General features: G+C 32.5%; 2 protein-coding genes across 2 annotated transcripts in view; both read left to right on the top strand.

The window, feature by feature from the left end:
• The window catches only part of LOC145330782 (uncharacterized), a 112334-nt gene extending 94093 nt beyond the window's left edge, over positions 1–18241 (top strand). Inside the window, exons 4-10 of the mRNA XM_080175447.1 lie at positions 3935–4010; positions 10095–10177; positions 10490–10551; positions 11060–11240; positions 15561–15709; positions 15909–16200; positions 17944–18241. Coding sequence (XP_080031573.1) covers positions 3935–4010; positions 10095–10177; positions 10490–10551; positions 11060–11240; positions 15561–15709; positions 15909–16200; positions 17944–18241 — 1141 coding nt within the window. The remainder of the gene's footprint in view (positions 1–3934; positions 4011–10094; positions 10178–10489; positions 10552–11059; positions 11241–15560; positions 15710–15908; positions 16201–17943) is intronic.
• Positions 18242–18362: 121 nt separating this feature from the next.
• The window catches only part of LOC145330783 (uncharacterized), a 48457-nt gene continuing 41226 nt past the window's right edge, over positions 18363–25593 (top strand). Inside the window, exons 1-3 of the mRNA XM_080175448.1 lie at positions 18363–18369; positions 18481–18560; positions 25204–25405. Of these exons, the coding sequence (XP_080031574.1) occupies positions 18363–18369; positions 18481–18560; positions 25204–25405 (289 nt within the window). The remainder of the gene's footprint in view (positions 18370–18480; positions 18561–25203; positions 25406–25593) is intronic.

Consider the following 25593-nt stretch of genomic DNA (forward strand, 5'->3'; position numbering starts at 1 on the left):
AAATTAAAAAAAAAATAATATTTATTCCAGTATGAGAAATAAATTTGAAAAAAAATTATTTTCTTTCCCCTATATTTATTATTCCAATATGCCTCGAATTAATTTTGAAAAAAAATAATTTTCTTTCCCATATTTCTATTCCTTTTTCTTATTGGATGTCATTTTATGTCCAATAAGAGACTAGTGTTTAAATATTTTAAAGGTTATTATTGTATTTATTTTGAATATGATAATAGCAACATTATCTCATTAAATACAATAAAAATCATTAAAATCTACCTTAAACTGTTTTTCATTATAATTAATGCATAAATCCCTTAAAAAATTGTTATTTTATCATAATCAATTTTGAAAAGTGGAGAAAAGTGCAAAACAAACGTTTTCCCATTGATTTTATTTTGATTTGCATAATGAAGTGGATCAGTAAAAAAAAAAAAAAATATAGATTTCAATTGATATATAAGCATTTTACTTTAAAAAGAATCTTTTTCTTTTATCATACGTGTTGCTTTAACAAATAGAAACAATATACTGTAAAGCTGTACACTTATGGACTACCATAGACAAAATATCCAGCAAAATATAGATTGCATAATGAAGTGGTTCGGGGTTTAGTATTACTATTTTTGTAAGGACTGTTCTAGAATTACTAATATGGAAAGCGCTATTCTAGTTTTCATATTTTGGTGGGGGCTATTCCAGTAAGAATATTTTAGAAGGGGCTATTCTAGTATTTATATTTCATCTTGGTCCAATTCTATTTTCACATTTCGGTAAAGGCTATTGCATTCTTCATATTTTAGTAAGATCACTCTTATTTGTAATATTTTGGTAAGGGCTATTCTATTATTCATTGTTAAGATGAAAAATTACTTTTACATGGGGCGAAAAATTTGGACCGTTGTTGGTTGATCAAAGATTTTTATCAACACTTCACTTTGTCACTCTTTTGTGCTGTTGTAATAGATGCTTATAGCTGTTATTTCATGTAGGGATTATTATAATATAGTAAGTAATTTCTTAGAAAAGGGAATTGAGTTTTTTTTTCATTCTGAAAACCTTAAACCTTAAAACATGCAAAGGAACAACATAACGAAGCTTCTAAATAAATTGCAGACTTATGTTTGACAGTTCTAAAATAATGATTTACATCCAGGTATCTGAGGTTTTAGGCATAAAATAATTTTTATGAATATTTCCAAATGTCTAGTCTATTTTGAATAGCTCTATTGTCCGTAGAACCAATTTGAAATGGGGACAATTTTCTAGAAATTAAATATTTAATCGTGATAATTTGTAATTCAGATTTTAATGTAAGTAGGTAAGGCAGGGTAGGTTTCGAATTATCTGTATATATTAACTGTCCCAATCAATCGCCGATAAATTTCTGTACATCCCCATTGACGATACACAAGATTACCCCTTCTGCAGCCTAAAATTAGTGGTTGAAACTTTTGAACACTTAACTTTTACTAATATCACCAAAGATGTTAAGCAAACGAATAAGAAAACGTTATTATAAAACTTAGGGTACTAGTGTAATAAACAACCCAATATCTCTGATAATTTTTGCTGCTCTACTCATGGAAATAATTGTCCTTGTACTACCAGTTGTTAATCAGAATATTTGTTACTTCATTTATCTCAAAATTTACGTAGGAGTCACTTATGGATGTCAAACCAAACTGCAGCTTGTTAGGAGCGAAGCTGCTTTATAGTTAGGTTGTACGTTCGTCCATCCGAACGTCTCTTATTTCAAATTCAAATATTTGCTGAATAATTATGTAACATAACCAACACCTGCGCCCATAGCATTTAGCGGCTCCGTATTAAAAATAAAAGTTAAAAAAGATAGCTTAAAACCATGTAAAACTTAAATTAGAAATATACTAAAATCATCCCAAGACCTATGTAAAAAATTTCCTTAAAATAGAAAGATCTTAACGACAAATAAAATTCCTTAATAGGTAAATTTTAAATAACATCACAGTTCACTTTTCTTTAGATTTGTGCTGTGCTGTTTATGTATGAAAATTGTCCTTGTGTTTACAGAACGCTAGAAGGGACCTAATACCGTGTAGAACTAGAGAATTATATTTATTTTTTCTTAATTCACTTTGACACAAGGACCGCCGTTTTGAAACAATATTATCAGAATCGAATATTATTACAACATCACAAACTGATCCTACCCCTTTGCTTCACCTTAATCATGAAATACGCCTACTTTTATTCTATTATATAAATCAGTTTTATTCTATTGTATAAATCCGTATTCCAAAAAAGAAAAGGATATATTAAATATTAAATAAATCTGTTTAATGGACTTATGAACAATCTGGTTATGATTATATAGTTGCTATGCTTTTTTAATTGGACCTAATTACTACTGGAATAATCATGCCAATTTTTTAACGTATTGGAAATTCTAACATGCCTAAATTAACGATAAGAGCTATCCTTTACGATTGAACAGACTGTTTTTGCTGCATTTCTTATGGATAAAATTTTCATTGCTCAATGTTGATATAGACCCCTGAAAATTGAATGCCTGTTTTGGCAAATTGTAATAAAGAAATTGTTGCGGACCAAATCGAGTTAAAAGCTAAGAATATTATGGGTTTCGCACATTTTTTTTGGCGAATCTTGAAATCAAAATTTGACGTTTCCATACATTAGCAAAAAAATATCTTTTCTATTTTATAAAGTAGTAAGCTTTTTTGTCTGTAGCGAAGAATCTAGCTAATCGCTCAACCGATTTGGTTATCCTTTACAGTGTTGCTTCTCATAGGCCAAGGGAAGGTTTGGGGAGGGGGGTTTATACCCTCCCAATAAAAATGATCACTCCCCTACCCAAAAAAAAATTTTTTTTTACTTTTTCTTTTAAAACTCAAATTAAAAATGGAGAGGAGTTTACTAATCCCTTCCCACCCTAAGTTCCCCTAGAGGCTTTTAGAGGGCGTAGCCGCTAGATTATTCTAAAGTAATAGGCTATCTATATGTATTTAAGCAATGCACTACAGAGTAGATTCGCTCTTTTCTATGATGTAATCTTTTACTTCATTTTGTGAACAACGAACTATGAAATTTTGGTTTGTTATGCATTTAAAACAGATGTTTCTTTTCTCTTTGGATTTTAAAGTAATCCATAATTTTTACTTGGTCTTCTTATGTAATTTCAGAGTTTCAGGGGTAGATTTATTGATAATAATTTTTCTTATTATATTTACAAAATCAATCTTTACTTTAAACTTTGGCTTTCTAAGGTAATATGAGATCAGGGTTATATGGGCACGGGCAGGTATATCCTTATATAAAAGTAACAGGGTGTAATGTGTCTGTACCGAAATAAGTCGAACTGATAAGGTTCTCCTGTATAGTGCAGCTTCTCATATATTCACGGAAAGTTTACAGCTAATTTGGGAAAGGATAACTTTAAACTCCTAAGAAAAAATGCTGGTTATATAAAACAATCCCTGTATAGCAAACCCATTAGATTCTAGGGGCAAAGCAACCAGTCCTATTATATAAAGAATTAAGGTTTTTTTGTCTGTAGCTTAAGATTTCAATTACTTATGAACCGATTGAGTTTTCTATTTCAGTGAAGCGTTAACATGCTCCCGATAGAGCTTTAGGTTTTTACTTATAGGTTAGTGTCTTAGGATGGTTTCAGGATATTTTTGCCCTTACCTATTTCTTCATATACAGCTAGTATTATAGCAACTTATACTAGCAACGAAAATAATGCGGGGGAAAATCACGAAACCTATGCGTGATTTTCAGCTGTCGTTAAGGGGGCAACACTGAGTAGAATTGGCGATATTTTTATCTGTCCCCCAAATATTATTTTTATATATATTTCGCTTGTTGGCTATACCTTATTACTGGGTGGAGCTGCTAGTTAAGAACAAAGAATGAAATAGTATTATTACTGCAGAGTGAACAAGTTTGAGAAGATGGCCGTGACTGCGCCCTCCATTCAAGAATCAAAACCTCTTTGGGCATATAAGGTAAGAATTGAAAGTAGGGCGCTCTTTAACCAGAATCTGTCTGATAGTCTGTCAAATCGTAGCCAAGCTAAATATTATTTTGGTATGATCAAACCTTTGTCACTTTGAAGTGGATAATTAAATGGCCATATCTTTTTGACGTATCAAAATTGTCTAAAATCTATGCTTATAGATAGAATTATTGAAAATTGCTTTTTAGAATTTATATAATCAAAATTAACATACCTATTTCAAATGAGTTTTTTTTTTCACAATTCAGCATGCCTACTATAATCATATAATGTGTAGGTATTTACTTGTGTAAAATATTAATCAATCACATAAACTACTTTTAGCTACTTTTCTTTAATTTAAATCAATGAAAAATCACGAAACCTTTCGATTTTAAAATGTAATTTTACTAGTTAGAAGTTTTGTGATTTTAATGTGACGAATTTTTCCTCATGTCTGTCTGTTTTTCTGTGTGTGTGTCTTTACCGAAGGATCTCGCCACCCGCTAGACCGATATAGTTCTCCTTTACAGTAAAGCTTCTAATAGGTCTAGGAAGATTTATAACTATTTTTGGGAAGTCTACCTCAACCCTTAAAAGATAAATCGCCTTTGGAAAAAAACCACAACACCCCCTTCGCTAGAAAGAGACATTCCTATATACTGTTACTTTTATATAAGGATTATGAGGTGCGGTAACTATTTATTTATTCCATTCTATTTTTTAAAAACCCACCTCTGATTAGGTTAAAAAATATAAGAACAAAAAAGGATGTGAAACCAAAATATTGGCCATTATAATTCCACACACAAGTTAACACATAATTGTAAATCATTGCTGCATTGTCTGTTTGTGGGAGTGTGTGTTTTATTGTACTTAGCTTTCCAAAATCTTTACTTGTACTACTTCACCAAAATTCTTATTTTCTAAAGTAAACTCTTCATTTTTTTTTTTACTTTAGTCAAATTCAATGATCGAATTGTCATAATTGTTTTAAGCTGACTTGTTTAATATTGCCATTACTTTTAAGATAAGGATAGTTTATATGCTCAAGCCATTGTGTGTGTGTGTGTGTGTGTGTGTGTGTGTGTATCTATTAAAATTAAGATCTCTAAAATAGTAGCAGCATTTGTTTCAAAAATATCAGAGAAGCTTTGTAATGATTCTTTGCTGTAAGATATGGCCACAGAAAAACATTTCCTTTGATGGCTTCTTGGGGGGGTCAATTAGCTCTACACCTCCAAAAGACTAATACAAAGTTTCCTGCATAAATAAAACTGTTTTAGATATCTTACTGGACGCACGGTTACACAGACAGACATCGTACTACTCCAGTATATTGTTTTATACGTTGATACAAAGGTTTTTTTATTACTAGTTTTTGTGGTTTTTTAAAAACCTTTTGTTCTTCTGTTTCGCAGCTTTGGCGGATATTAAGCAACTGTTGGGTGGCTGCCTATCCCTCTAGTTTTATTCTTGATGTTGTGTCTTTTATTGTTTCGCTATTGGTCCATAAATTGTGAACTTTGCTTTACACATTCAAATTTATTGGCGAGTATTTGGCAAACTGTTTTATATCAAGATAAAGGTTAAGTCAAGTTGGCTTTTCATTCATTCTTAGGAATAAAATAAAATTGAAAACACTGTTCTAGCGATGCAGTGGTCACCATGACAAAAACCTAACTAAAAAAATTAAAACTAACTAAAAATATTACAAAAATAAAAATATGTGTCTGGCACCAAGAAAATATCTGGAACCTTAGACTATAATATTGGATGGTGGATTTAAAATCAAAGATAAATAAGTTTTAAAAAGAGAGGGTTTAGTTTTGATTTTTGAGATTCACTTTTAGGTACAATTCACAACTAAGTGCTCTAAGAAACCCTTTGTGTATTATTTTGTCAGGTTAGGTAAGGTTATATTGTGTTCTTGGGAGCCCCGCAGGGTAACGGTACCATGCTCTAAAACTCCATTTAAGTCTTTTTTAATTTTATTCTTTCAATTATTATTCAAATATTATTTCTATTTAATCTTGCATATCCTGTATCCTGATTTTTATAGAGTACAGTTGAAAATAAAATTGTTATCAAACATTTTAGCTTCATATGTTTAAATTGGATAGTTCAGTATAAAATATTGGTAATATAAAATAAAGATCCCAAAATAAATGTATCCTGTGTTTTTTATTTAATTTAAAATTATAAGCAAGCTTTTTAAATATGGAAACTGCAAAAATTAAAGATACACAATTTTTTAATCCCTCATAATTTATTTATGTTTTAGTTGTTCAAAGTAGATCTAAATTGTTTAATTCCTTGTTTAGGCACCCTGCCTTTGGTAGCATATAAGCATAGACGTCCAAGGGGGGGGGGGGTAATGAAGCGATTACCCCCCCCCAAAACGAAATTTTTTTTTTCATTTTATCCCCCCCCCCCATTTAAAATTTACCCCCAACCATTTAGGAGGGGTTATTAACCCCCCCCAAATAATTTTGGGGGGGTAAATACCCCCCCAAAATAAAAAATCTCTAACAAAACAAATTTTTGCGCGCTTCGCGCGCATTTTTATACTAAATTTTTAATAAAATTTAAATTACCCCCCCCAAAAATTTTACCCCGGGGGTAAATTTTGGGGGGGGGGTAAACAGATTTTACCCCTGCCAACAGATTTCAGGGGGGGTAATTACCTCCCCGCAAGCAAATTTTACCCCCGGGGTAAAAATTTTGGGGGGGTAAAAAAAATTCGCGGCGCGCCATTTTACCCCCCCCCCAAAACCGAATTACCCCCCCCCCCCCCTTAAAAAAATGTTACCCACCCCCCCAAAAAAAAGCTTGGACGCCCCTGCATATAAGATTCAACCATTCTTTTACTTACTTTATTGAATGTGAACTAGCCTTTGTTTGTATTTCTAGTAAAGAAAAGAAAATTATAAGGATTGTGCAAATAGAACATGTAAGAGAGTTAGATTAATTTAAGTGCCATTGTCCTCTCCCTTCCTGCCTTTACTCCTAAGTTTATTTAAGTTTACTACAAGAGAAAAGAAGTTTATATGCAGAATTTTAAATAATTCAACTTTTTTGGCAAAAAAAAAGTTAGAGTTACATTTTTCTTAAAACATTGTTTGCTTCAATTTAGCTACTCTGTAATTGAGGAATGTTCATCCGTCATTTCATTTCATCAATTTCCTTGTTTATTGACAAAATTTACTGGTCAATTTATATACTCCCTTCTGTGTCTTACATTGATAAATGAAATAACATTTGTGAATTATTTTAAAGTCTTTGGTTATGACGCTGTTTTGACTGAGACTTAAAACTTTTGTTTATCTTTAATTTGTATAGGCCTGTCGTGGAAAGGTATTAATTAAGTGAAATTGACAGAGAAAAGTGGCTGCAAATTTTGTTATGCATTTGTAGAGAAAGGGTATAGTCCCTTTCGTGGCAACGCACCTTAAGGGGCGATTCTTCTTTTTTTTCACAGTAGTTTTTTTCCTATTTCTAGCCCCTGCGGGGGGCTTTAACCCAGCGGGGCCAATTTCCTAACCCTGTGGGGCAATCATCTAACCCAATATAACCTGACCTTACCTAAAATAACCTATAAAAACCATTTTAAAAATACTACGAATCGCCCCTTTAGGGGCGTTGCCACGAAAGGGACTATTCCCGAAAAATGATTATTGTTTTAACACTTTCCAAACCATTGTACCTACTGCTGCTTTATCTAATGTGAGACAGTAATAGAAAGAGATGGTAAAATGACAAGTTTTTAGAATTCAAAGATTAAACTACAAAATAAAGGCTTTAAAATTGAAGAGTTTGTTGTCTGAAATATTAAAAATTAATCGTTCTTGGCCTAACTCCCCCTCTCCTGGTTGTTGATTTAAGATTTAACACGACATATATAGGAAAAATGTTTGGTTTTTCAATAAAAACTAACATCTGTTTATTTTAACTCTTTTGACAAACCTGCATTCATGATACCTTTAGAAATAGTTGATAAATTGTAAATGCAAAAGAAATATGTTTTTACTTGAAAAATTAGCTTATTTTATTGAATACTAGGAAATTTGATATTGTTTTTTTTCGGGTTTACCGTTAATCATAATTAAATAAGGTTAGGTCAAATGAGGATTAAGCCTGTAGGCTTGTGGCCCTCAGAATGGTTCATTTATTAGTGTTTTTTTCTGCAATAATAATTTTTCCATAAATAAGCTGTGTAAGGAGTGTATTCTTAACCTTACAGACAGCCAAACCGTCAGTTTTACCAACATACACGGACTATATTGCAGCTGCTATAATAAAACAGCTAAATTATTTATTTGAAGTTACGTGTAAACACCCAAATAAGTTTGTATCCATTAAATATTCCCGACTGTTTGTCTATCGCATTCACTAATTTTTTTGCACAGAAAGTTTCTTTTTTCTTTTGAAAATTCTATTTCTCGTCGTTCCCCTCCCTCCCCCCTTACGTTTTATACTATGGAATAAAATGTAGTCAAACAAGAAATTTTAATGTTGAGTTATTTAAAGGAGGGTTACTTGGGTAACTTTTTGTAGATCCTGTTGAATTATTTAATTAATTAGGTATTTCATTTAGAAAAGTTCTTGGGGCTTAAATTATATAAAAAGCCGTCTTTAAATATGTATTAAGAAGTTTAAAGGAAATTAATACAAACACCCTCCCCTCCGTCCTTCTCCCATGGGGTATTTTGGGTCAGTGCCAACCGCCGCTCGGTTTCTGACCAACTTCTAGTTGCGAGATCTTAACGGGACCAAGACAGACACCACCACTATGACCCATCTACATTTACAAGTTGTGTGCAAACAAAATGGAAATAATTTTTTAGAAGAATTTTTTTTAAATTGACCTGAAATACCCCATTTATTACCTATTTTTGTAAAATTGTTAAATTTTTTGATCATGTGTGACAAAATTTAGATTTTTAATTTCTATTCTAAATTGAGAGAAATTTAATCTTTTATAAGACTTTTTTTCAGTTTACCTTAAACTTTTAAAGATTTAGCTACTATCCCCTTTAACTTATTTTCTTTTTATTTGTTAGTACCCCCCTTCACATTCTCTGAAGTTTATGTGTTACAAAGTTACTTGGAATTATATATATAGCTTCTCTTTCTCTATATATTTATATTTGTTTGTCTTACTTTTATATTAAGTTATTTTTTATTTTGGTTGAGGTAGAAAAATCACCAAACTTCCACAATTTATCACTTGAATTTTAAAAAGCTTTATTTTTATGTCGGTCTTTCTGCCTATCTGTACTAGGGAAAACTTTAATAACCAATGTTTCTTTTTCTATCCTATAACAGAGCTGGATCTTTAAATGTGTAGCCGTTGCCGCTGCCAGAGGTACAGCTATCTTTAAGTCAAATTGGCTACGCGTAAAAAAGAATATTCTTTAAAGAATTTAAATATTTTATTTTTGGTGGGCCATAAAAGATTTTAGAGATCCATATTTCTAGGATAGCTGGCATTGCACTTCTGTAAAATCTTTTAAAAATTCATGTTTTATTGGCCGCACTGACACTGGCGACGGCTACTGCTACGACTACGGCCACGGCTACGGCAGATGCAATGGCTACACATTTAAAGATCCAGCTCAGCTCACTTTGTACGTATTATACACAGCTTTCCAAAGATATTAAAATTAAAAATTATGAGACCAAAAGAAATTTTTGGCTAACAAAACTTTGTAATTTTATGCTTTTTCATTGTAATATATTCGTGGAAAATTGTATGTAATATTAGCTACACAAGAGTTTTCAGTTTAACTAAGTACCATTTCTAATCCAGTGGATATTTATCTGATTTGAAGCCATACTGGAATAGTTATTTCTCGTATCGTATTATAAACGGCTTTCCGCGGATATAGAATGTACAATTATGATTGTACATTTCTATATTCGTAGAAAACTGGATATAATACGATGCTAGACATAGTTTTTTCGTATGGATGAGAACCGGTTCCTATCCACCGGATTCGAATGATTACTAGAAATATTTTTCTAAGATGGTTTATAAAGTTTTAAATATTTTCAAACAATGATTAGACATAAACATCATTTTTTGTTTCAGGATGGTATTCGAACCCCAACGACCCCTCCACCGACAGCAGCTAAATTAGTTCTTAATCTTATCAAGTCAGATTCTAGTCTAAGGTAATACATCTTTATTTTAGGAAGTAAATCTACTCTTTACTCTTTTAAATTGAACAAAAAATTATGGGTATATTTTAAAAGAAGGAATTTGGTAACCACTGAACCGATATGGTTCTCCTTTACAGTAAAGAATTTACCACAAGAGCGTCCCTTCCCTTATTAGGAATTATACTTTTAGTTTTGAAACTAAAATGTAAAGTGTAATAGATTTGGCTCTTTACTTTTAACTGCTCCCAGTGGCCTCTAGGGGCTTTGTCTAAAATATATAACATCTACTTTTAGAAAATGATGAATGTTATGTTTTATTTTCAGTCCAAATTTTCTTGAAAGACAAGACTCTTCTCCGCGGATCAATGCAAATTCCAACTATAATCCAGGGACGAGTGTATATTTATTTTGTTTTTTTACATGGAGGGAGGGAGGGGGTATTGGACATTATACTAGTGCCTACCCAAAGTTTTATAACACACTTTCTTGGTCGTTGGCTTAAAATTTTTGGGTTCTTTTATTCAATTTTGAATGGTTGGTTCATCAAGTAGTGAGTCCAAACGTTTTAGCCAATAGTTCTAATTTATAGAAGGGGTAATAAAGTTTTTCATCGTTGGGGATGCAATGTACATCAATTTATAGTTCATTAGGTATCTTATCCCTTTTGCAACGTTTAGAGAAAAAAACATTATTTTCTTGATTGCTACATAAGTTCTGCTGAACACTGGTCATCAACTTTACAACTTATTATATACATCCGTCCGTCTGTTATTTTCCATTTTTTCTTCTATTTACTTGCCAGACCTTTATATTTTGTTAGATATTATCTTAGCTACTTATGGGTGTTGTCATCCTCGTTTTGATTAAATTAAAAATTAATCATACACTTTTGAGCAGCTATGAACGGTGGTTTTGCAGAAGACAGCAATAAATCTGTTTTTGATAGAGTTAATGGAAATATTCCTACAACTACTGCTACAGATAACATTAATGATAACACAGGGAATAACAATGGAGCTGCGGTTGACTCAAATAATTTCAGAGCTTCCCTGACAATCAGTCCGAAAGTAAATAGGTGAGTTGAAATGCTATCCTAAAATATGAAGTTGTAAGATTTTTTTGGCTGGAGCTAAAGATCTCAGAAGATGCTGGTCCGCATTTGTTGTACTTTTCAAGGAGGCTCTATAAATTTCTTGGGTTGGTTTTAGGTTATTTTCCAGACCTACCCAGCTTTTTCCAAGAGAAACAACAAGTTTAGGTAATAAGTAGAACCTAAAGTTTTTATGTCTGAAGATTAAGATCTCGGCTATTGCTGGTCATATCTTTACAGTACCAGAGTCAGTTGAGAACCCAAGTAGAAATTTCATGGTTCAATATATTATCTATTGTCCTATCCCTGGTTAAAAGTGACCAAAAATTTTTTCAAAATGGATTGACCTCTCCCTGCTACAGAATGCACAGTCCTGGACACGTGCGCAAAACTTTTAAGCACCCTCCTACCATCCCCCCCCCCCCTTGCCAACTCTCAAGATTTAATTATCCACCTTCTCTAATACGGTGTGCCTTAACTTCCCCCTGAAATATCAACGACGTAAAAACATATTAATAATCGCCAAAAATCAGAACAACATTCTTGTCAAAATCGCAAACTATAAGATTAAACTCATTCTTATGAGGTTTTATTAAAATTATGCACAGAAACTCTCAAAGAATTATAATTGAGAATGCTTGAATAATATATTTTCTACTGAAGGAAGTTTGTTCTTGTTTGTGTAGTAAAGCTCTATGCTGCCACGTTTATTTTTAAAATTAAAATTATGCAATTAAATTAGTGTTGGTCAATATTTATTTTATATATTTTAACATCAAAAATAATACGATAATTAGATGTTTGGATTACTGCTGTAAGGTAATCATTTGTTATTGAATACTACAAAAAAAGAAAAGAAAAAGAATGGTGTGAAAAAAGGCCAAAATCAGCCAATTTTGGGTATTTCCATATATATTCTTTTCATTCTATCGTTAATTATCTTTTTTAACAAATCCCTATTTCTGTAAGAATCTTAAATTCTATTTTTCTCCATTTAATCTCTTGTTGGCTCCAACAGTACTTTGGCGTTTCTATTAACTATTAACATGTCTTAGTGCGAAAGTGATGTCACACTTCTAATACAAGGCAAATGTTTTTTACTTTGATTGCATTTGCTGCAAGTATGGATAGGATAAATGGATACACAAATAATCAATATTGATGGATAAATTAAAATGTTATTAATAGTATATCAAATACCAACAACGAAATTAATTCGAAAAAAAAATCACTTACGTTATTCCAGCTGTCGGTAGGGTGCAACAAATAGTAAAATTGACGACCTCTCCATCTGCCCCCCAAATATTATTTGAGATTTATTTCGCTTGTTGGCTATACCTCATTGAGTCATTCCTGAGCTAGATGTCTGTATGTGGTTGTATGTCCGGTAAGATCTCGGTAACCATTACAAGTCTATATTAGTTATATAATTTTCAAATATTCGTAATTGTAAATTGTTATGTTTAGATTTTAGGCTATTTACTTGAAGGGGAGTCACCGCCAACATTCATACTTCAAAGCATACAGATAAACTCAAGAGGGGGTGGGGGCATTTTTTGAGTAGAACCCTTAGAAGTAAGGGAAGGGGTAACTAGTTAATACAAAGAGCTCGTTGAACTATAGTCGAATAAAGTATGACGATCTTCTTAATGTTTTTTTTCAAATAAATTCATAGAAAAATAGTATTTTTAATAAGTTTTATATTTGCTCGGGCTTATCAGTGCAAAATCTTACTGCTGATCTTCCAATAATATAAACCCGTGAAAAATGTAACTTGATATTATTATAACCTGAATTTATGTAAAAGGGGGCGGAGTCATATTACGAAATTATTTGCGGCATTCTTCATATGTCATTGTTTGTGTACCAAATTTCAAACTTAACAACAATAATGTAATTTAACAAAAATGTTATGAAAAAATGTAAGAATGTAAAGTAATTGTGAAGTTATTTATTATTGTTTTTTTAAAATCAAATTAAATGATAATTTCAAAATATTGTATTTTAATTGTAAAAAACAAAAAAGTCTAACATTTTCATAGGAGTGGTGGTTTTTCTTAAAAATAGCCAAAAAATACTCTATCTGTCTAGAAGTTAGCATGACCGACATACGGACGAAGAGACAAGCTTCCAATTATATTATCAATAATTAATAAAAATGAGAGTGGAATGTTTTTTTTTAGTCTTATCTCTAAAGACGTTAAATTGAACCTACTGCTGCAATGTCAGATGCGCGATACTAATATTAAGAGTATGTAGGGGATCTGTCTTAGTCAATAAACAGTCGCAACTTTGTTCTAACTTCTAAACAAAGGTTGTGCTATCTAAGAGTTGGTTGTCTGATTGGTGTTAGTTAGATTACAGTATATTAAGGGAGAGAGAGGATATTAGACCATAAAATACACCCAAAGTTTTATAACCAAGTCAGCTTTATAACTTTTGGTACTGAAATTTGATTGGTTGGTTCCAAATTAGTGTGTCCAAACTTTTAACCAATAATTTTCTTTCATAGAAAGGGTAATTTGTTTATTATTATTGGGGATGTATATATATATATTTACACTTCATTAAGTTCACTGATTACATGCACTATACTGTTTTGAAAATGGGGTCTTTAATAACCTGTCCTTTAACCCTGATAAAATACAAGATTTACAGGGGTGGATGAAAGGGTATTTTAGTTAAGTGCATAAAGTACAATTTATTCCTCGAGGAAAATCTTTTTCGGTGTTCTATCACTGCCGAAAAAGAGGTCATTTTTTGTTTTAGTGTAGAGAGGCGAGAAACAACTATTACTGTTTTGTTAACTTCTTAGAGGAATGGATGTAAAATTTACGTGGATATTAGGAGAGAGAATATTTTTGTCAATTTAGCTTTCTAACATAGAACTCATTAATTGGCCAGTTTGTTCATCCATTGGGAGAAGAGGGTATAAGGGTAATCGTCATTTCAGTCCGCTACTTGATTAATTTTATTTGAGAACATGAATATGTGGTGTAAGTTTCTAGTAATAATATATCCATTTCCATATGTAGTGTTTTAATGTAAAGGATGAAATTCATCTGAGTTAATTTATTTTTTGGAATAGTCCCTTCGTCGTATTTTTAGAATTGCTTTTGATAGGATATTTTAGGTTAGGTTAGGTTATAAATATTGGGCTAGGTGAAAAAAAACGAAGAATCGCCCCTTAAGGAGCGTTGCCACGAAAGGGACTATGCCCGTATTTTCTTCATTTTGGTTAGGCTTCACAGGTCCTCTGATGGTTTTAAGCTATTTTATTTTCAGATTTAAGCCTTGGGATGGTTTTAAGATATTTTTCTAGCTGTCTCTGTCTTTCATAGTCCCTAGATGCTAGGGGCGTAGCCGCTAGTTATTTTATAAGGCAATTAATGTTTTTTTTTAATTTACCTTACCTTTCAACTAATTGCAGACAACCAACATATTAATCGCACGTCCTTTGTAAAATAGTCCCAACTTTGCATATATAAGATAAATTTTTTTTAAGCAAAGGCGTTTGGTTTAATTTATTATCGCAAATCTGACTTTTTTTCTTTTAATTTATTATAAAGGAATATGAAATAAAGAGGAAAAGAAAATATTTTTGTTTGTGGAAGGAATCGAACAACAATCTTTTTACATACCAAATTAAATCAAGGGATGCGAAAAAGTTTAATTGTTTTTTTACAACAATAACAATTATGTCTTGTAGGTGTTAGTACAGCAGTAACAAACGTACATATATTTATGAGGGAATAGAACTTTATGTTAAGTTGACATATTTGAATTTGCCAGTAAACAAAGATGTAATGATTAGAATACTTTCAGGGAGGGAGGGGACATTGGGCTGTTTATTACACTAGTCTCCAAAGTTTTATAATAATTGTTTTCTTATCAATTTTGGGGAATTTTATGGAATTTTAAATTGTTGATTTTTCAAGTTGAGTGTTCAAACGTTTTATCCATGAAGTGTAATCTACAAAAGGAACACTTTTGTGTATCTACATAGATTTTATCGACTATTGTCTTATCCCTTTAGATACCTGGGTGACTTTGTTATGTGAGGAATGGGACGTATAGACAAATTCTAGATGTAAGTGGCTGTGCTACAAAAAAAATAGATATTTCCAATTTTTTAAACGAAATTTAGCGTAAATATAGTTGTTGGATTTTTAAAGGTTCTTATAGATCTCGTAAAGGGCTATAACATTCAGATAAAAAATAAGGGAAGCTTGTTATTGGGAAAATAATACCTCGATCTTCATGTTATTGTAATCAAGTAAATTTGAAAATAATGTTTTTTTTTAGGCGGGAGATTAGTTTAAATGGTTTGATGACACAAAGCTTAATAAACCTGCCGCGAAGTAGAGATGGAGGCGAGGTGATGCCCCTTGAGGCTGTGAGTACCACTACTGCAACCATGACTATGTCTATGCATGCTGTATTAACCGATTCAAGTAAGTTTAATTTTTTCATCCCTTGACTATTTCTTTTGTTTCAAGCAAAATTAGTATATCACAAGATAAATTTCTTATAGTAAAAAAATTCTACAAAACCCTGCGATATATGTGTTTTTAGCAATTTCCGGAACTGGCCTCTTCCAGCTGAAAAAAAACCGAATTGTAATATTTTTAATATTACCTACGATTTATTAAGGAATGAAAGAGGTGAACGGCAACCAAAGTCCATCCTATTACTTCCACACATTAGCAACCTCCTCGCCGCATATCCGCAAGCCAAAACCACCGCCGCCGCCAATCCGCACAACCCCAGTTACGCCCAGCTCCCCGCCGCCCCCGTTACCGCCGAAGAACAGCGGCCATGGAACCCTCGAACGCCTACCGCCGCGTCCCGCCAGCAAAGAGTTGAAGCTTGATGATATTCTGCAGCTGTGCGAGGAGTATGAACGACAGATTGAGAGTGAACAGCGGCTTGCTCAGAGCATTAGGTATGTTCTTGAAATATATGGAATTTTTTGAGTGTAAGATAACATAATACCTAGGGTAGTAGAGTTTTGGATTGCATACCCAAAAACATTGGCCTAACCTAAGGATATAGGTATTGACATTCCTTTGCGGTCCAGTTTCCGCTTTTTTTCTTACCAGAATCATAACTGGTTTTAATTTATTCAGGGTTCAATTTTTCAATCATATTAATAATCAAATATCTCTACCTATACATAATTGCTTGGTTGAGTTTTTAATTAACCCCCTCAACCCTCAATCAATATTACAAATAAAAGTTATATGGAAAAGCTCTGATGATAGTATGTCATCCTTGTATATGAGAACAGCCTATTCAATACATAGAATACAATATTTCATTTTACTTTGAAATATAATCCCTTTAATCGATTTGGGACATGCCACCCCCCGCCCCCCCCCCTCCATCAGTCGTCTTTTGAAAAGAAAAAATACCTAAAAAGTAGGAGGTGGGTTGATATGAAAACATGATAGGTATGTGGTTTATCTTATATATTTAAACAAACACAGCTCGGGGGGGGGGGGAGGGGGGGTGTAATTGAGGTCCAATTGATGTTTGAAATACTATTATGAATAGTATGAAATAGATTTGTCATTCTGTTATTCATGAGTTTCAAATATATAGTTTTGTTCATCTGGATCAGCCACAAATATGAAATCAATATTAGCCAAACATTAGCAGCTGTCAAGACAATGGTTGTTGAATTGATTTACTAATTACATTCCCAATCATGATGAACAAAATTACTCCTTTTTTTATTTAAAATCATTGGTTAAAAAGTTTTGACACTACTAGTTTGAACCAGTTTATCAATCAAGCTTTATAAAAAGTACCTACAGTATTTACCTTACCAATTACAGAGCAGGATTATGAAACTTTTGGTAGCAGTATAATTTTATTTACAAACCATTGTCCTCTCCCCCTCTCCCTCCCTTGAAATCTAAAGAGAACCATCATGCAGAATATATGAATCAATGTAGTTGTTTACTTATTAAATGTAATTCTTTTCTAAATTTTTTATCATAAGATGAATTTATTGATTAAAAATTGTAAAAGTTAGTTTTCATACGATTCTTAAGGACAACCATTTCATACCTAATGTTTCTATAATTAAAGTTCAGAAATTGTTTTTGTTTGTTTGTTGTATTATAGAAACATATAATACATACATTAGGATCAAACGTTTGTACCAGGTTTTGATTTATTACTAGTTTATAGTTATACCTAAATATTTAGGTGTAATTTCTATTATTATTATTTAAAAGAATAACTCTTTGGTTTTTTTTGGTAAAAATATGAAATAATTTTTGTTTTGACTACATTGTTCCAAAAGCCCTCCTAATGCTTGTGAATCACTAAGAAACATTTTGATATTTTTATTGTATTGGAATAGATTTTAAAATAAAGGTTTTAGGGCTTAAAAAATAATATGTTATAGGAATAATTAAACTTGAGGTAATGCGTTGGCTAAAATTTAGGGCAACTCATAACCATGTACAGATAGCACTTCTAGGGAAAGGTCGTGTAATCAAAGGGTTTATTGTCTACATTAGTTTTGATTTTAATTCGTAGTTAGGTTTTTATACTCTGTTGTCATCATATGGTCTAAGAGGTTCAAATTAAAGTAATCTAGATTTTCTATAGATCAGCAACCTTTAAAGCAAAGGCATATGTTTATATTATGTTTAATCTTGTATTTTTCCTTTAGTTTCACTTCAACGCCAATGCCGAAGAAAACTATGAGTACAACCTCCTCAATGAACAACACAACCCAACAGACGAACAGCCTGATTATTTCGCCGCTATCACTAGCACCACTCAGCCTGTCGCCGGCGTGTAACGGTACTAACGGCGATAGTTGTAGTCCATCAATAATGGCGGATGATATTAATTTGTCACCGGTTAAAGCACGCCACGAAAATGGACAGTTGACTCCGTTAAAGTGTAACGGTTTAGCCACAGATTTAGGAACGATAACTTTTAATATAATTTTTTATCTTGGATAACTCTATGTCAATAGAAATCATGCTATTCAAACTAATTTACAAACATGCACTTACTCTAATTTTAATTCTCCAACATAAAAAGTATTTAATATTACAAAAACTGCAGAACCTTCTAGATCTAATGATCAGTGAGGATCTTAAGTGATAAGACAACGGACGATAAATTGATGAACAACCAGCAATATTTTACCGTGAACTGCAGTAGATCCTGAAATTTTACTGAAAGTATCGTTGGACAGGTGGGCCACCCCTCTCCCCTTCCTGTGCAGGAGTACCTCCATTATCTCCAGCCTCGAGCCTTACACAATCCAGGATTAAGGTAATATTTTTTTATAGATTATGTGGGAGGGGGATGATATTTATAATATAATGGTAATAGTTATTTCTCGCATCGTATTATAAACGGCTTTCCGCGGATATAGAATGTACAATTATAATATTAAAACCAGTTTTTTAGCCCCGAGGTGCCGAAGGCACGGGCTAAAAAAAACTGGTTTCAATCTTATGATTGTACATTTTATATTCGTAGAAAGCTGGATATAATACGATGCTAGATATAGTTTTTTCGTATGGATGAGAACCGGTTCCTATCCACCGGATTCGAATGAATACGAGAAAATGGTTTTATTAGTTAGACGAACGGACATCATCCTAAAAAAAATTAGTTGTGCAACTGAACATAAAAAAATCCTACCTAGATTTTAAGTGTACATACTGTCCACTCTCCATTTTTACATGTTATGTATTTATATAAATAATCTGGAATTCATTTCTCAAGAGAAAATAAGAGTATTCATACTTTCCGGCAAATTTTGTTGGTGCATATTTAATTAAGGGCTACTACAGGCTTCTTAAACGAGGATGATAGTATCCAAGCCAAGCTCTAAAATCATACGGTAGGACAAACGAACATTAACACAGTCAGAATTTAATAAGCAAAATATTAGTTTATTAGTTTTAAAAAATTGTATAATTATACAATACCTAAATGTTGCTAAATTGTAAAAATACAGGATACTGTTTAAAGACATACTTCCATTTTAGGACTTGATTATAGAAATGTTTCGCTAATAGTATTACATCTTTTTCCCTGGCAATCATTATTCGAAAAACCAGATGAATAGGATAATTCAAATTGCGACAGCATTTGTCACTTGGTTGACAAATGCTGTCGCAATTTGTCAAATTCACGCAACCTTCCCTGAGATGCCCTAGGGTCGTAAGAGGGGAGATTTGTAGAAAGTTAAGATTCTATATATCAAGCAAATTATATCATGCTTTTCCTCGCTATGCTCCTCATTCATATGAGAGCGCCATTAATTAGGGTGGCTTAATATGGAACACCTGCCAAAACTCTAGGCCAGGGTGATGTAATAATTGAGTAGCTTCCACGAGAATTGCGGGTCAGCTTATAACGTATCATAGAATACACCCAGCTGTGCGCGAAGCTTACCAATCTATGATTGGCCAAAGGATTCTCACCTCCAATCTCCATGTACATCTGAATCCTAACTTTAGAGAATCGTGGCAACAAACAAACAACAATAGGATAATTAAGTAAAAAGTATATCATATAAAAAATTCAATTCGTACCTAACTGCTACAGTAATCATCATGCGTAGTTTGGAATCAATAGCAATTCTAACATATCCACTGACGTACTGACCGACACTAATTATAGAAAATGTGATTTCTTCACACTAAGATAAGTTATATTGTAATGTAAAATGTTAGCCTGCTTGGTTGACAAATAACACTGCACTCATGGGAGCACATACCTAAGCAATTTCAACACAAAATCTAAGAGAATATTGGTATAGAAATCAAATAAAGAAAACTTAGTTCAATATCAATAACTTTCTGTAATCAATATTTGAAGATGCCTTTCTAGCCTCTAGGTGCCATGAAATGTTAGAAATGTACATCTAGAATTTAATATACTGTGAAAAGAATTTTCAGGGAGGGAGAATTTCCCCTATACACATTACACATCCCCCATCCATATAACGTCCTTGCAATTTTTCATTGGTGCTTTCACACAACAAGCCTGTTGGGCACTAATAACCCCTTGGGGCTACCTAGTACCTGATATAACCTAACTAACCCTGACATAAAGTGATAAATAACCTAAAACTGCAACCAACTCCAATCTATTTTAATTTTTTTAATGGGTGGTGGTGGTGGTTATCAGTGCTTATTAAGGTACTTAGCATGAAAGCGTCACAATATTTTTTCAGACAGGAATGTAAATTTGTAGAGGTGATATATCTCTGTCTACGAGAAGTGAAGGGCCTTAACTAAGTTTTGCAATTCTATCTAATTTTCCCAAGAGAATCGTACTACTCAACAAAATAGATAAGGAGATAGATAGACAAATATTAGAGATAGGTAGAGCAATAAGAAATATTTATAAAGGTGGACTAGACAGAGGGATAGAGAGACTGGTAATTAAGAGAGATTATTTGAAATATATTGATAGTATTGTGAGGTAATATATACCTATACGAAAAATCAGAGTTGTGGATCCGGATCCGCAAGGATCCGCATGTTTTTAAGTCCAAGGATCCGGATCCGCAAAAAAATGCGGATCCGGATCCTGGGGTATAAATTTATGGAAAAATCTACCTAATTTTATATAAAATAGTCACTTACAAAGACATTCTCGTGATGAGAGCCAATCTTTAAGGTTTAGGTTCAAAATTAAAAGTATTTTTTACTTCGAGATTAAGGAATAAATATTTTTTAAAAAATTTGGTGATTTTATTTTTATTGTCAAGGATCCCGGATCCGGATCCGCACTGACCAAGTTTTGAGGATCCGGATCCGCATACAATCAATGCGGATCCGCAACACTCCGAAAAATGATAAATTCACTGAGTGAAAAAGTCTTTGATACTTCCCAGCTATTTATTGAAATATATTTCGGTGGACATTGCACCCTCATCAGTCTTGAGTTTAGTTGGATGTTAAAAAAATAGTGAAGAGACATGTTCAAATCAACAAAACAGATTAGATGATCTCGCTTACCACTGAACTGATAAGAGTTCTTAATTTAAGGGGAGCTTCGCAAAGGTCCTGGGATGGTTCCAGCCTATTTTATTTTAGCGATTTTATTTTTCCTACCCATGAAGCTAGAGGCGGAGCTGCTATTGTTTTTTGAAGTAAAAATTTTCGTAATCTTAAATCTTTGTTGTAATATTCACCAAACCTCTCAAACCGAAAATATGTATGTTTTTTTATGTCCTAAGAACATAGCTTTTTTTTATAAAACAACAAAACATTAGAGCAAAAAATTTAAAATAATTTTGTATTAATTTTGACTAGGTAAATATAACTGCAAAGATTTTAAAAATTGAAAAAAAATATTTCCAAGAGGATAACACCAAATATTTCATTAAAATCTGACTTTTTAAAGCTAAAAATGCATTGTTTGATAAACCTTAATATAACAATTATAAATTCTTGAAGAGTAGGGGAAATGCCTTTGTACATGAACATGCAAAACTTGTTTCCCTATACAAGTACAATAAAGACAAAGTTCGTGCAATAAAATGGTTCTCCTACCAGCTATTATTTGCTTGATTGTAAAAGCACGGTTTTGTATAGAAGCTTTTGTTGATGGATATAGAGGCAAATACTTTGTAGCAGTGTTTCGGAGCCGGGAGCAGCAACATTTTTGGTGGAGCCGGATCCGGAGCCGTATTTTTCGTTAAAAACGGCTCCGGCTCCGGATTAGCTAAAAATGATTTTTTTAAAGTAATATTATAATTTGGCAACGGTCTATTTCCATATAATAAACTGAAAAACTATTGTTACTTAACAAATAGACACACATCTTTCTACTTTTATATAGCTTTAATCAAATAAAAGCAAAATATTTTATATTATTTATTTTATTTTATCAAATTCAATAATGAAAAAAATTTATATGTTAATTTTAAGGTAGGAGCCGGAGCCGCATCAAAATTATACGGCTCCGACACCCTGCTTTGTAGAATAGCTACGAATCTCCCCTATAAATCTAAAGTGTCTCTGTAAGATTTCAAAGGAAGAGCAATCTCGGCCATTTTTTTAGAATGGATGCTAAAGGAAAAAAACAATAAACTCTATAGATGTTTATTTTTCTGAATTGCTATATCAATGAGATAAATTTTTAAAAATTTACTTAAAAATTATTCCTTTGCTTTGAGTATAACCAAATAACTAACTGCCTTATTATTTACTATTCATATGAACTCAACAAAAAGTCTCTATATTTATTTCTCTGTCTCTTTCTCTACTTTATCTATCTATTTTTCATCTTTATCTGTCTATCTTTCTCTTCTTCTGTCCCTCTCTGTCTATTTTATATTCTATCTCTTTTGAGTGATCTAAAGGGATAAATTGATGTACATCTCCAATGATGAGACACAAAATCACCTCTTCTGTAAATTACAATTAGTGATCCAAACGTTTAAACACTTAACTTAATGAAATAATCAATCAAAATTCAATTAAAGTCCCCAAGGTTGTTGAGCCAACGATTAGGAAATGTTATTATTAAACTTTGGGGAATAGTGAAAGAAACAGCCCAATGTCCCCTCCCTCTTTCTCCATTGTACATAGTTCTTCTGCATTATTTGATTCCTGGCTCATAGCCTCTTTTTTTCTAATTTATTTTGTACAGACGGCCATACATAATTATAGAGCATATTTACCCTTATGATTATCAAATATATTAATAACTTAATATTCCAGACCTTAACTGTAATAAAGAACAATGACTTCGGAATAAATGCTGTAATTATTAAGTTCTGTAACTCGTGACTGTGTCCCTAGTACATCAGGCCTCATAGTTTTTTTTATGGACGTTTCTAGGGACTTTTTAAAATAAGTCAATGGACGATAAATTATTGAATATCCCCAATGATGACATTCGAAAATACCCTTTTATAGCTTATGATTACCTATTGGTTAGTTTGTACCATCCTTTCAGAATTTAATAAGAGTAACCAAAGTTTCATATGAAATCAATTAAAGACTATGTTTACAAAACTTTTGTTACCATTGTAGTTTACAGTCTAATGTACCTAACTCTCATATGAATTATCAAACAAAGTTTGAAATCCATAGAAATGATATTTGGGGGTCAGATGTAGAAGTCGCCAATTCTACTATGTGTTGAGCCCAAACTACAGCTGAAATCACATATATGTTTCGTGATTTTTGTTCTCGAATTAATTGCACTGTTGGTATAAATTAAGTTGCCGAAATTAATGTTATGAAGACGGGCCAACACTAAAGAAAAGCGTCGCTTCTCTAAAGAAAATAAATGCCAGTAATGGGTTATTGCAATATCGTGCTCTGGTTAGTGTAAAATTGGTTGCCCCATTAATTCCGTTTAAAAAGCATAACCAGAAAGTGACATGTCAGCAATAAGGAACCAGTCACCTGTGAAGTCGGCCACCTACTTTCAACTTTAGAAATCAAAAGTATAATTTTTTGTTAGTTTTTGTTCTAGGGGTAATTTTCTTTTGGCGGTGAAGGTACCCTCCCCGGAAATAGTTATGAACCTTAGCAAGATCTATAAAAAGCTTCACTGTAAGGGAAATCCTTATCAGTCTAGCGGTTAGCGCGTTCATAATCTACAAACATAAGAACTGACTTCCTTTAACACATATGCAAGGATAACAACAAATCGCAGTCTGAACTTGTTTTTTTGTGGAAGTGATATTTTAACGTAAAATTGCATTTTCTTAATATCAAAATACCTCTATAATACCATTTAATGTCAATGCAACCTCATCTTTTCCCACTCCCCTAAATAACCCCTGATGATTAAAAGTAAGTAATTTCAAGTAATGTCTACATGAAGAAGTAACTGTTTTTTTTTCATTTCTAAAGGCATGCATTTTCATGCCAACTAATGAACTTTTATCTTGTTGTAAGGACGAATCCTAGCATGATTAGGTAGTATCTTTAACATAATGTTTCACACTATGAAACCTCTAGGTATTTTAGTCATTTTATTCAACAGACTAACAATGATTTGTTTGTCGAACTTTTAAATGATTATATTTACTTAACAATAAATAACATTTGGCAATTTTGTCATCGTTTCTTCAACATATAAAAAACTGCCAACTACTTCATTAAAGCAAATGCCGATTGCAGTTCACTTTGTGTGTGTAGGGGGGCGGAGTGGGGTTCTCCCATAGGCATAATATTATTTAACCAAAAATATTTTTATTGTTGAAAAAAGTGAAAGGGAAAAATGGCAATATTGCATTATTTACGAGCTATTTACATCACCATTTAAAATTAAACCAACTACACAAGTAAGGGATCTAAAGGAATAAGACAATGCCGGATAAATTGATGTACTGTACATCCCCAATGATAATGTACAAATTTACCCTTTATATAGATTTCACTTAGTGGTTGAAACGGTTGGACACTCAACTAAATGAACCAACCAATCAAAATTTAATTAGTCCCCAAGGTTGTTCAGCAAGCGACTAAGAAAACATTATTATAAGACTTCAGGGACTTGTGTAATAAACAGCCCAATGTCCCCATACTCCCCTGAGTTAAACAACTCCTTAATTTAGCCAATACTAACACAGTGTAGGAGCAATTCGACCAATTTATGTATAAAGTGTACAGATTTTGTTAGGTACCAAAAAGCATTTTTTGTTTATTTCACCTATAGATGCAACACCTCGCCTTTTAGAGGTAAGTTTAGGAAAAGTAAAGTAGAAAAATTAAAACCTCTACCATTAGGTATAATTTAATTGAAATATAAACATACATTATTGTAATTGTCAATTGCCATTAATAGAGAGTTCCGTCGTAAGGTTGCTCCATTGCAAACTCACAGGTATCTAATCTCTATTCACAAGAACACTAAGTAACAGGGCCTTATTTAAGAGATGTTAATAAACAGACATTTAAACTAAAAATCACTTATTTTTCTTTTTTAGACTAACGGTTCTTTACCACGTGATTCTAAACGGGGGCCATCACCCTCCCGCCTCAGCCTACCCCCAACCTCCCCAAAACTACTGGAAGGGGACGTGTTTGTCTGGAACGGCAGCGGGGTTGCAAGCCCGCCACCCCTACCGCCGCCTCAGTCCTCCGCCGCCAACACGCCAGCTTCGCCGAGAACAAGAATTAAGACTACAGGCATTTTTGAGTGTTAATATTTTTTGATATTTTTAACATCCTATTATATAAAGCAAGGTTTTTTGTCTATAGCTTAAGATTAGAAGTTTTTCGGCTACAATTGAAGAATAGTTATTTCTCGCATCGTATTATAAACGGCTTTCCGCGGATATAGAAATGTACAATCACAATACGATGCTAGACATAGT

This window comes from Acartia tonsa, chromosome 10 (assembly GCF_053477335.1).
Source record: "Acartia tonsa isolate MP-2025a chromosome 10, ASM5347733v1, whole genome shotgun sequence".
Classification (NCBI taxonomy): Eukaryota; Metazoa; Arthropoda; class Copepoda; order Calanoida; family Acartiidae; genus Acartia; species Acartia tonsa.